The sequence below is a fragment of the Zingiber officinale genome, chromosome 8A (assembly GCF_018446385.1).
Source record: "Zingiber officinale cultivar Zhangliang chromosome 8A, Zo_v1.1, whole genome shotgun sequence".
In the NCBI taxonomy this organism is placed as follows: domain Eukaryota; kingdom Viridiplantae; phylum Streptophyta; class Magnoliopsida; order Zingiberales; family Zingiberaceae; genus Zingiber; species Zingiber officinale.
The window spans coordinates 86,149,053-86,161,432 of NC_056000.1; the positions used below are offsets into that span (position 1 = coordinate 86,149,053).

General features: G+C 36.9%; 1 protein-coding gene across 1 annotated transcript; it reads right to left on the bottom strand.

The window, feature by feature from the left end:
• Window positions 1–4,516: 4,516 nt before the first annotated feature.
• On the bottom strand, window positions 4,517–6,358 carry LOC122011039 (probable LRR receptor-like serine/threonine-protein kinase At1g67720; the record flags this gene model as incomplete). Its single annotated transcript, XM_042567485.1, has 4 exons — window positions 4,517–4,592; window positions 4,757–4,889; window positions 4,979–5,484; window positions 6,009–6,358. Coding segments are annotated over 4 exons (1,065 nt in total), but the record flags the coding sequence as incomplete, so codon positions are not given.
• Between the last annotated feature and the right edge of the window lie 6,022 nt (window positions 6,359–12,380).

A 12,380-nucleotide genomic window follows, 5' to 3' on the forward strand; every position in this document is an offset into this window, starting at 1 on the left:
AATAAAAGTAGTTACAGGGGAACACAAACTATTCAAAAGAAGGGAAGGCTTCATTAGGTAGCTCGTTCAGGAGACGGGTTGATGTGAACCTATTTGCATGTCACTAGGCACTTCAAATTAATAAAGTTCAGAAACTCAAGTGAACTCAAAAATAGATATGTAGTAAAGAGTCTCAAGTCATATTTTTCCAAGGATAACTAGTGAGTGTATATTTGGATTAGATTTTGAAACTCTTTGTTTGGATTTCCTAATAGACATGAAGTTCGGTTATTAATTGCTAGATGAGAATTAAATCTACTTAAACCAGTAGCTAACACATGAATTAAACCTAAGTAAAGAAAATCTAATTACTTATTGAAACTGAACTCAGTTATACTCACAAAATAAACTTAACCTCTTGAATCTAAAAATCAGGAAATGCAGGAATCAGAAATCAGTAATGAAGTGCAGAATTCAACAATTTATTTTGACCTAGATGACAATCAAACTACTGTCTCAAGCAAGAATAAACCTAATTGCAGAATTGAAGTATGAAGAACTAAATGAAAAAAAGCAATGATTAATACTTATTTCAAACACTGGATATTAACGAATTCAAATTGGGTTTTATTTTAATTTGCAAGAAAACAGTTCTAAGTTCAAGATCAATAATTCAAATCCAGAAGCTAGGTTAAAAGAACATTCCACGAATTCAGATCATTGATCTATTCCTTCCCTTTGTTGTAGCAAGCGTTGCTTCTGGGAACACCTGTCGAGCAATCAACAGCGAAGATCTGGATCTCTAGCTAATTTAGGCAATGATCATAGCTTGCGGAGAACACCCCTACAAACTTGTGATCACCTTAATTCACCAACATTCGAAGAATAGAGGAGATCCTGCAAAATCGCTTGTCTGGATAGATTCTTGAATCACCAGGAGAATGCTAAGATGGAATGGACTCAGAAGAGCTAGGAAAACTCCGTAGCAACTTCAGAAAGAAGCTCGCAACAACAGATCAGAGAATGCTCTCGAAACTGTTTGCGAATGACACTCGCAAATCTCCAGATTGCAAATCAGAGAACACCCTTAACTCGCGCCCTATCCTTTGATTGTCGGATGCCAGATCATCTAAAACTCACCGTCGATGAAGGAATTCAACACAAGATCTGGATGTGGAATGGAGCTTGGCTCCCGTGCTCTTGAGAATACGGTTGTGGCACAGTGAACAGTTGCGCAAGCCATTTTTCACCGTGCCGAGCTGGGTTTTTTTTAACTCCTCTTGTTTCAGTTCAGTTAGCTTGGGTCCAACTCAGATTCAATAGTGTTTGGTGCAACATCTTCACTCGATCCAATCAGTTCAACAATGCTTGGTGCAAGTCGAGTCTGAATCTAAACTACTTACTTGAGTGTACCCAAATATAGCCAATATGTTCAAAACTTTCACCTACACCAAATAGCAAAATATATTAAGAAAAAATCATGAATCAAAAATAACAAATTGGATTAGCTCAAAATATATCTTGCTATAACAAAATCTAGCTCACAAATCAATTTCTCACTCAAGGTAAACTCCAAAACTAAACAATTCTAATCAAAATATAGCGCCAACTAAACACATCATCAAAATCTCTCACATTTATTCTTGCATGTCTCATGCAAATAAAGAAAGCTAAGGATCCTACTTTAATGGTACCCCCTAAACACATTCCTAAACATGATTAGAAAATAAAGAAAGAAAACCATCTACGATCATTAAATTCAAAGAACTTAAGTATTCATGGACAACACCTTTAACTCTCGGTTAACTACATTACTAATTTCAAACTTTCATGAATGAATTGAAAATGATAGCACTCTAACCTCACAAGATAAAAACTTTCACTACAAGAAAAAAGCCTTACAACAACGGTTTTTCACCGTTGTCGTAGCCCCTTTCTGACTGTTGTTAAAGGCTTTGTTGTTAAAAGGGGTCCCCAAAGACAACAGTTTTTAACTATTATCTTTGAAGGAAACGACAACAGTTTTACAACGGTGAAAAATCGTTGTCTTTTCATTCAACCACAACAGTTGTTCACCGTTGTCTTTGAGCGTATGCCTAGGCTCTTCAACAACAGTTTTGAACTGTCTATGACAACGGCTAAAAACCGTTGTCTTTTTTGCCAATGACATCGGTTTGACAACGGTTAAAAACCATTGTCTTTTTAGCAAACAATGTTAATTAACATCAGTTTGACAATGATTTTTCACTATTGTCTTTTAACGCCATTGACAACAGTTTGACATATTTAAATTGATGTCTTTGGGTACAATATACAACATGTTGACAATAAATAAAAAACTTATTAATATTTTCCTACTCAACGGTTTATAAAAAACATCATCATCCAGTGCAAATTTCATCCAGTGTAAATCATCCAATGCAAATTTCATTGATAAAAAACCTACAATCCAAACATAATCAATATTTACAATGCAAATTTCATTAAAGTACCAAACATCATCATCCAAACATCATTAAAGTACCAAACATCAACATTCAAACATCACAAAAGTTTAAAAAACAAAATAGTACCCATAACAATATATCACACATATATATAAAGTCCAAAATATCTTGTTTTGTTGGATCAAGTCTTCTCTACCTGTGCATCTTCTAAACAGCCTGTGCATCTTCTAAACACCATATCAATAACTGCAGCCTCTTCTCCTCTCTGGGTACGGGGTCATTATCTTTTTCCTGAGGTAAATAGCATATGATTGCAAGTTAAGTCATTTCCCAGGAGTAAATGACATAAAGATGATGATGACAAAGACATTGTACACAATTGAATATGATAACAATAATTCTTTCTAGGCACAAACTAAAATTACTGCATAACTCACTTTCAGTTCAAGTTATCTACAAAATATCATTGATCAAGAACCTACAATCCAAACATCATTAAAGTATCAAACATCAACATCCAAACATCACCAAAGTTTACAAAACTAAATAGTACCCATAACAATATATCACACATATATATGCCAAAGTATATTGTTTTGTTGGATCAAATCTTCTCTACTTGTGCAATTCCTATGATTAAAGTACCAAAACTGGCTAAGTATATAACACCCTTTTACTTCCTGTGAAAATAAAAATCACATGATTTTAATCCAATTCAACAACAACAAGTCTAGCTAGTCTCCAGTATATATTTTTATCACCAACATTAGAGGTTGTAATATGTCAAGAGCTACTGGACCTTTGACATGTTTATACAAAGAGTTAAGTTTGCTTATTACACTAATATGCGTATCAAGTGTGAAAGGATTTAACTGTGAAACTTGGTGAGCTTATAACTCAAAGTGGTCAAATTTTGATTGACTTAACGTGGCCAACATGGATGGATTGTGTTTGATAGCTCAAAAGTCCATGTACTAGAAAGCTTATCTTTTTAATGGAATCCAAAAAAGAACCACTAATTTTCAATTCCATGTCGAACAGGATACACGTGTTACGGTTGGAAAATTTTTTGTTGTATGCATATCTTTTACATATGATAAAACTATAGGTGAGACCTTCTATGATAAACAAACTTGATTCATATTATATGGGTGGGCAAATGCACTACAGTATAAGTTGGATAAATAAACTTGATTCATGTTGCAGAGTTAATACTATGAAATAAATACCATATCTCTTTCAGTTGTTCAAAATGTAATCCTTCAGCTATTCCGTAGAAAATGCTCAGAAAAATAAACCATAATATACTCAAAGGTGAATTCAACCAATGACAACCTATAAACTGTTCCAACAGTCCTCTTAATAGCAATAAGTAAGTATATGAAGTGAAACACAATGTGAAAGACTAGATAGCTTGTTTTGTTGATCACCAAGAGCAATCATGATTAGGCCAGTCTAAATTCTGTTCTTATGTTATTGCACTTGGGGATACGCCTCAAAATAGCATACCCAAGTTTGATAATTGTAATTTCATTGGAAAGTAGGACTTAAAGAGATATTCAACACAATCTAATAAGAAATACCCACGTGAAAACTATATTTTTGCCAAGAAGATAACCAGGTACTGTTCCGGACAGCATATTGTTCTGCACGTACCTGCAAGCTCAATAGTTACTTCATGCTGGAGTTGGTGCTAGACAAAGCCAAACGTTAAAAGAGAACAAATTTGGGCAAACATTGATGTTCGTTAAATGACAATATAATGGCAAGAAAGGACATACAGTTCTTGTAAATTTGATAGGCCAAAATGATAAATCACCAGTTAACTTATTGTTCTCAAGGTGACTACAAAAAAACAATTCAAAAAGTCTAGCGAATGATTAAGTGTTTGATATATAAACCAGCAATATTTATATATTACATGTTTCTGAGACTTAAGCATGCACCGAGAGCAGGTATATGGCCACTAAGCACGTTTCCATCAAGCCATCTGAAATATTTGAATTTGACACAGTGACAAGGAATCATTAAATCTATCAACAGTTGTGCCGAATGAAATAAATTGACTTGGAACAGAAGTAGATTCTAACTTACAATTTGACTAGGCCAGTTAAACTAGCAAGCTCTGCAGGTATATTCCCCGTCAAATTTCTCCCTGATAGTCTACTGTTCATTATACGAATCTATTCATTAGTTCACGCGGCGAGAAGATAGCTAAAATTTGTACTTTAGCAACAATTCATAGGTCAGCTAGAGAAACTGGAAATCATGCATGGGAAAGCAAAGCTAACATGACAAAGACCAATGAGAGTTAGAGAAGCATTCAGTACATTGAAACAATTTGTGGTTGCGGATCTGAATTACATTGAACCCATGACCATGGAGCTGGTAAGCATGGATCTCCACCTTCTTGTGCCCAAACTTCTTTTGGGTAATGTGATACAAAGCTTTCCATGGTCAGTGCTGAAGAGAAAAGAGGTATAAAGGATACACTCTAAAAGAAAACAGTGTTGCTCTAGATTACCAAATTAACAAGATATTTCTTTACTTACCGTCTAGGGATCCATAATTTATCTCCATATACTTGTATATCTCAAAAGCATTTAAGATAGGTCCCTTGGATGAATCATTTGTTTTCTTAAAAGCAAAAGACAAGACAAAAGGGAGACTTATATTATATGATCCCGGTTCATATAGCCGATACTTCCGTTGGGCATTTTCTTCGACATTTACAATGAGATGTGTAAGTTCCTTGTTCCCCTGAAGCACCAACCTGAATTTCCTGATTTCATCTGGTTTCAAATCTTCAATTTCTGCAAAATAACAAAACGCCCAACCATTCCCCAGAAACCCATTCAGGTTAAGACGATAATTTAAGCCTCCATTTTGACCCACTACTGCAGTCTGCATCACCTTGGATGGAGGTCTTTCATCACTATTAACATCTATAGGCACAGTGGTTGATATTCTTTGAGTTCCAGCAGCAACATCAACAAGGTAGTTCGCCCTCTTCAAAGAATCAGATTCCCATATTCGATCATATGGATCATCAGGATACCTGCAAGAACAACAAAGTTACCATGTAGACCTCAACAATTATTCAATGCTAGAAAGTATACACCACTATCACACTTGGTATTTGTACTAGAATGGAGGTACAGTGAACTGCAATGTCCTTAGTAAATAAGTGATCATTACACTTAATTTTAATCTGGTTAGTTTGTGCTCTGCCACTAAGAACTAACAGGCACACCTTATTGAGTCCTTCCTTTTCTCCAGCTAGTATTTGTATTTCCTCACATAATATTCTTGGTGTATTCCTAGACCTCTTTTGGGATTTGAGGGGATTCAATATGACTTTATGGAAATCCGAAGATTCAATTATGCTTAATGTTTGAGAGTGCATAAAATTTGTGTAAAAATTCACAAAGTAGCTCCTTACATGAATCGGTACCAGTAAAAAAATAATGCCACATAAACATTAGTGATAATTCAAGATACAGTTCTCCATCAACACCAAAATTATATTTATAAATCTGCCCAACTTTAGATTTTCATAAATAATTTCTTGGAAAAAAATACCTGACAGATTCATTAGTCTCAGCACCGAAATTTATTCTCACAGATAGACTCAAGAAGAATTGAGTCTCAAAATCCGTGTGGTACAATGATCCATTAAACTGTCGAAGTTCGATGGTTGAAATAAATGGTTCTCCAGTTGTAGCATTAGATACACATATGCTAATTGTTGGAGCAGTAGCAAGGATAACAGCCTCGTGTGTCACAATGGTATTTGCATCATAGATGACAATGGTTGTCCAATGACTTGCTCCAATTGAGATATCAAATTTCGGATAGACATTACTCTCGTCAAAATTCCCATACAAGAAGCTTGTTCGCACAAGGTAGCGTGTCCTGACTGTAACATCATATCATATTATAAAGAGGGTCATAAGCATGTTAATCCAATTTTTAAGCTTTCCTAGGTCTTGATCCTTATCATGGCCGAAAGTTCATGAAGTAGGACAATAAGCTCTAAACAACATACAAGAATAAATATCAAGCTAACTTCATATCATATCATAAGGAAAGTCATAAACATGTTAATCCAATTTTTAAGCTTTCCTAGGTCTTGATCCTTATCATGGCCGAAAGTTCATGAAGTAGGACAATAAGCTCTAAACAACATACAAGCATAAATATCAAGCTAACTTCATATCATATCATAAGGAAAGTCATAAGCATGTTAATCCAATTTTTAAGCTTTCCTAGGTCTTGATCCTTATCATGGCCGAAAGTTCATGAAGTAGGACAATAAGCTCTAAACAACATACAAGCATAAATATCAAGCTAACTTCATATCATATCATAAGGAAAGTCATAAGCATGTTAATCCAATTTTTAAGCTTTCCTAGGTCTTGATCCTTATCATGGCCGAAAGTTCATGAAGTAGGACAATAAGCTCTAAACAACATACAAGCATAAATATCAAGCTAACTTCATATCATATCATAAGGAAAGTCATAAGCATGTTAATCCAATTTTTAAGCTTTCCTAGGTCTTGATCCTTATCATGACCGAAAGTTCATGAAGTAGGACAATAAGCTCTAAACAACATACAAGCATAAATATCAAGCCAACTTCATATCATATCATAAGGGAATTCATGAGCATGCTAGATTTAATTTTAAGCTTCCTTCGACCCTAAATTTGATTATGGCCGAAAGTTCATGAAGAAGAAAATCAAGCTCTAAACAACATACAAGCATGAATATCTAGCTAACTTCATATCATATCATAAGGGGATTCATGAGCATGCTAGGTTTAATTTTTAAGCTTCCTTGGACCCTAAAATTGATCATGGCCGAAAGTTCATGAAGTAGGACAATAAGCTCTAAACAACATACAAGCATAAATATCAAGCCAACTTCATATCATATCATAAGGGAATTCATGAGCATTCTAGATTTAATTTTAAGCTTCCTTGGACCCTAAATTTGATTATGGCCGAAAGTTCATGAAGAAGAAAATCAAGCTCTAAACAACATACAAGCATGAATATCTAGCTAACTTCATATCATATGATAAGGGGATTCATGAGCATGCTAGGTTTAATTTTCAAGCTTCCTTGGACCCTAAAATTTATCATGGCTGAAACCCTAATTCCCTAAGGTGGCATGTATTTAGGTTCCAAAAATCATACAAGTGTGAAAAAACACTAAGTACTCTTCATAACATATTAATAAGCAAGTCATGATCATGGTAGACTAAATTTTTAACCTCTCTTAGTCAATTTCTCTATCATGGCCGAACACTTCATGAGCATATATTTAGGTTTAGAGCAACATACAAGCATAAAAATACCAAACTAATCTCTTATCATAGGGTACATATCATAAAGACATAGTGAGCATATTTAGTTTAGGTCTTAAGCCTTCCTAATCTTTTATTCACACTTGGCCGAAAGTTCAAGAGCATGGATCTAAGTTTTTGGTAAGCATACAAGCATAAGAAACATTCACTAACTCCTATACTAGGGTATATATCATAAGAACATAGTGAGCATGCTTAGTTGGTCTTAAACTTTATCTAAAACCTTTGTTCAAGTTTTTTGGCCGAAATTTCCAAAAAGTGATCCTAGGTTTTTTAAGCATTCTAACCTTATGGAAAACACGTAAACAACTTGTACCACAGGTGAGGGGATACTTACAACTTGTTGCTTGTTTTTCCTAAGGAAGATGGTACCCTTATTAAGAGGAAGAAGAAACTTCTCTCTTCTTAGTTTTCTCCTTTCTTCTCTTGCTTGTAAGGAGTAGATCTTGAGACTCCTTCTTGTGAATTTGTTTTTCTTAGCAAGAAGAAACTTAGCTTGGATTTTCGGAAATGAGAGAGGAAGAGGTTTAGGTCTCGGTGGAGAAGGAAGAAGGAGAAGGAAGGAGGAGGAAGAAGAAGAAGGAAGAATTAACCAATTTTCTTTCCCTTTTCTTCTCTTATTCCCAATGAGAATGAACATGTCCTCATTCATCCCCTTAACTCCTCTATCTCCTCACTCTCTTAATTCCCATGAAAAATAGAGAAGAAGGAAGAAAGACAACTTGTCTTTTGCTTGCTTCTTTTCTTAACCAAGAGGAAGAGGAGGAAAGCTACTTGCTTTTCTCTTGTTCCTTTACTTAATTATATTCTTACTTTTAACTACTATTTCCATTCTTTTCTATTCATATATTATTCATTACTCTAGTGGTTACCATACACCAATTTAACTCTATCATTTGTGGGAGGTTCAAGGTTCAAACCTTAACCTCTCTTTCTATTTATTTCATTTTGGTTTCTAGTTCTATTTCTCTTCTTTTTTTATTTTTTTCTTTTATTCTAAAAGAAAAATACCCATAGGTATAGCTTATCATTTCGTGGGTGTTACAGCTCCCCCTTCATAGATGCTCTCGATGCTCATTTCAGATGAGCTTGCTTCATCTCCGTCTTCTTGGTGACTTGCCACTAGTGCAAGTTTGGTGAGGGCTTCTATCTCCGATTCAGACGACGTTTCATCCCACATCGTCCTTAGGTTTCGATGCTTCATTTAAACTGGTCTTTTATCCTTTCTCTTCAATTTAAGACAGTTGCTTTCATGTGCCCTTCTTCATTGCAGTGATAGCATCTTATTTTTCTTCTTCTTATTTTATCCTGTACTTGATTAAATCCATTATATTTAAATAAGTTTTTAAATTTTCTTACCACGAGCGTCATTTCGTCATCATTGAGAGAAGATTTAGTGTCTTGGTCATCCATTTTCGCATTTAAGGCAATGTTGTGATTTGGCTCCTTCTTCAGATCTGCACATCTCATTTCATGGACTTCAAAAGTTGAAAATAATTATTCTAAAGTAGTTCATTCTATATCCTTAGATATATAATAAGCATCTACTAATGATGTCCATTCAGTATTTCTAGGTAATATGTTAAGCGCGTACCTTAGCGAATCTCGGTTACTTACCTTTTCTCCGAGATTCGTGAGTCCAGTGATTAGCTCCAAGATTTTTGAGTGAAGGGGTGCAACGATTTCGCCTTCTTCTAGTTTGATGTTGCTGATCTAGTTTCTGAGAAGATCCTATCTCGCGAGTTTCACCTCTGAGGTTCCTTCATGTAGTTCTAGGAATTTCTCCTAGAGCTCCTTGGCAGACTCATAGACTTTGATCCGGTTGACTTCTTGTGGCAGTAAGACGCTCAATAGATGGAACTCTGCTTTGCCGTTTACCACAAAGTCAGCCTGCTCCTTCTTCGTCCATTGGTATTCTTCTTTGCTCTCAGGTGCTATAAAACTGAATTTCATTATTAAAAGTAAATCAAAATTAGTTTTAAAGAATACCTCCTCCTTTTTCTTCCAGCTGACGAACTCCCTCTCGAACTTCAGTGGATAGATGTCGGTCCGGCCATCTCATGTACTTTGTTCGGTGGTTAGTCCTCCTGAAGAGAACCTTACTCTGATACCAATTGTTGGACTCTTGGGCGGCCGACAAGAGGGGGTGAATAGCCCTGTAAAATTTAGATGAACCTTTCTCGATCTTTATAGCTTAAAAACAATCAACACTTGCATAAACAAAATAAATGACTAAAAAAATAAGAGGCATGAAAGGGTTACTTGGTGACAACCGAGGAGGTTGTTAATCCAAGGAAGTTGGAAGCGCACTAAACTCTCCTTCAGGAGGATAAGCCTCTTTACAACAGTTAACACACTTAATTACATAATAGAACTCAAGAGAATTCAGTTACAAGTGTTGTGTTCTATTTTCTAGGTCCAGGGATCTTTTTATGACCCCTAAAAAAATCCTATCCTAGGTTGGAAGGTGCCTCCAATAGGCTGGAAGGCGCCTACAGCGAGACACCAAAGGATAAGGCTTTATCCTTTGTCAATTGCAAAATTTGCCCAGTCAAAGGCGCCTTCAAGTGATTGAAGGCGCCTTTCATGAAGGGTTAAAGGTGCCTTTAAGTGCTTGAAGGTACCTACCACCAGAAGGTTGTGAGGGCGCCTTCAATCCATTGAAGGCATCTCCTGCAGCTACTACCAAGCTCCAAACTTCTCCTTTGGCTCTTCCGCTTCTCCGCTCGCTTGGGTGATTTAGGCCAACCAGAATAGGGCTCACCCGAACCCAATTTCTAGCCTTTTCCTCGAGCAGTCTTCCTCCCAGATTCTCATCCCTTGGACCGCCGCGCGCATCCTTCTCATCCGCCGGTGTACTCTTCTACAGCACCTCATCCCTCAGATGCACCGAGCCTGTTGGCTCTCTCCCGTGCCATCCTTCTCACTAGCTGCATCTCTCGCTTGACTTCCTGTGCTCCTAAGCTCCTGCACACTTATATACAAGGGTTAAATACCAACATGACCTAACCTAACTTGGTTGACTATATTAAAACTATCACGGGGGACCAACAGCCTCCCAAGACTTAGTCGAGCGACTAACTGCCGAGGTGACCCAATTGAAGGAGGACTTGGAGAATCAGTCCAAGCAGCTCCTAGGGTCCGAGCATGCGCTGACCATGGAGAAGGATAAAAATAATGATCAAGCCATCAAGCTTGAGAAGTTGAGGAAGCAAGGCTAAAATTTTGAATTGCACTTCAACTCAACAAACACCAAGAAACTCAGGGTCATTGAAGACATGGATATTAAGAACAAAGAAGTCCGAGCTCTAACCAAGAAGCTCTAAGAGTTGGAAGCCACTCTGCTTACCGAGCAAGTGGGTCGGACGGCCGAATAAGCGAGCCATGAGCTCCAGCTCGGGGAGTATCAAATATCAATTAATGAAAGAGATGCCGAGCTGCAAACCCTAAAAGCCAAGCTGGAGGCCTCTAAGGTCAAACTTGTTAAGCTTAAAGAAGAAGAGCCCAATTGGCTAGAAGCTCACAAGGTCGAGTATCTTCACTCGAAAGATTTCAACCAGATACTGTCCGATGAGACCATTAAATTATCTGAGTATGGCATTGAAGGGACCCTCAAGCAGCTGAAGGAGGGTAGCTATCTTTCTACTAAGGTTCTCCAGACTTTTATTAAAAGGCAGAAAATCTTGGAAGTGATACCAGACGATGTCATCGCTGACTTTATGTAATGTTTCTTTCCAGCTTTCCTGTGACTTGTTGTAAGAGTTGAGGAACGTTTTATGCTCTACACTATGTATATTTGCTCTTTGCCTTAGAGCTTTCATCCTTTGAATGCTTTAGCCCTTAGTTGTACCCTTCTCATCTCTCAGACTTTGCTCTCTTGGTTTACGCAAGCACCATTATAAAGAACCTTTATTGTTGTAGTTTTTTGGAATTTAGGGAGAGTTCCAACACTCATCAATGAAATCAAGTTTACTTATGACTCAGCTGCTCATCTTGATGACTTGAGATCCCAATTGAGTGGCTCAAGAGTCTAGATACTTGGTCATGAGAGCACACTCACTTATAACCTGGCTGAGCAGTATGAGAGTTTGGGACTTGGCGTGAGAGAATGCTCACTTATAACTCGACCGAATGACACGAGAGTCTAGAACTTGGGTGTGAGAGCATGCTCACTTATAATTCGGCCAAACGGCATGAAAGTCTGAGACTTGGGTGCGAGAGCATGCTCACTCATAACTTGGACGAATGACACGAGAGTCTGGGACTTAGACGCGAGAGTATACTCACTTATAACTTAGCCAAACGTCATGAGAGTCTGGGACTTGGGTGTGAGAGCATGGTTACTTATAAATCGGTCGAATGGCATGAGAGTCTGGAACTTGGGCATAAGAGCATGCTCACATATAACTCGGTCTAATGACGTGAGAGTCTGGAACTTGTGTTGGTCCCTTACTTTCGGTAAGAGGGGGTGAATTACCCTGCACGGTAAAAAACAAGAAATACTTTTCTTGATCTTATAACTTGATTAAAATAAACACTTCTACAAAAAGAAAGGCATAGAGATTTTCTTAGTAGGTAATC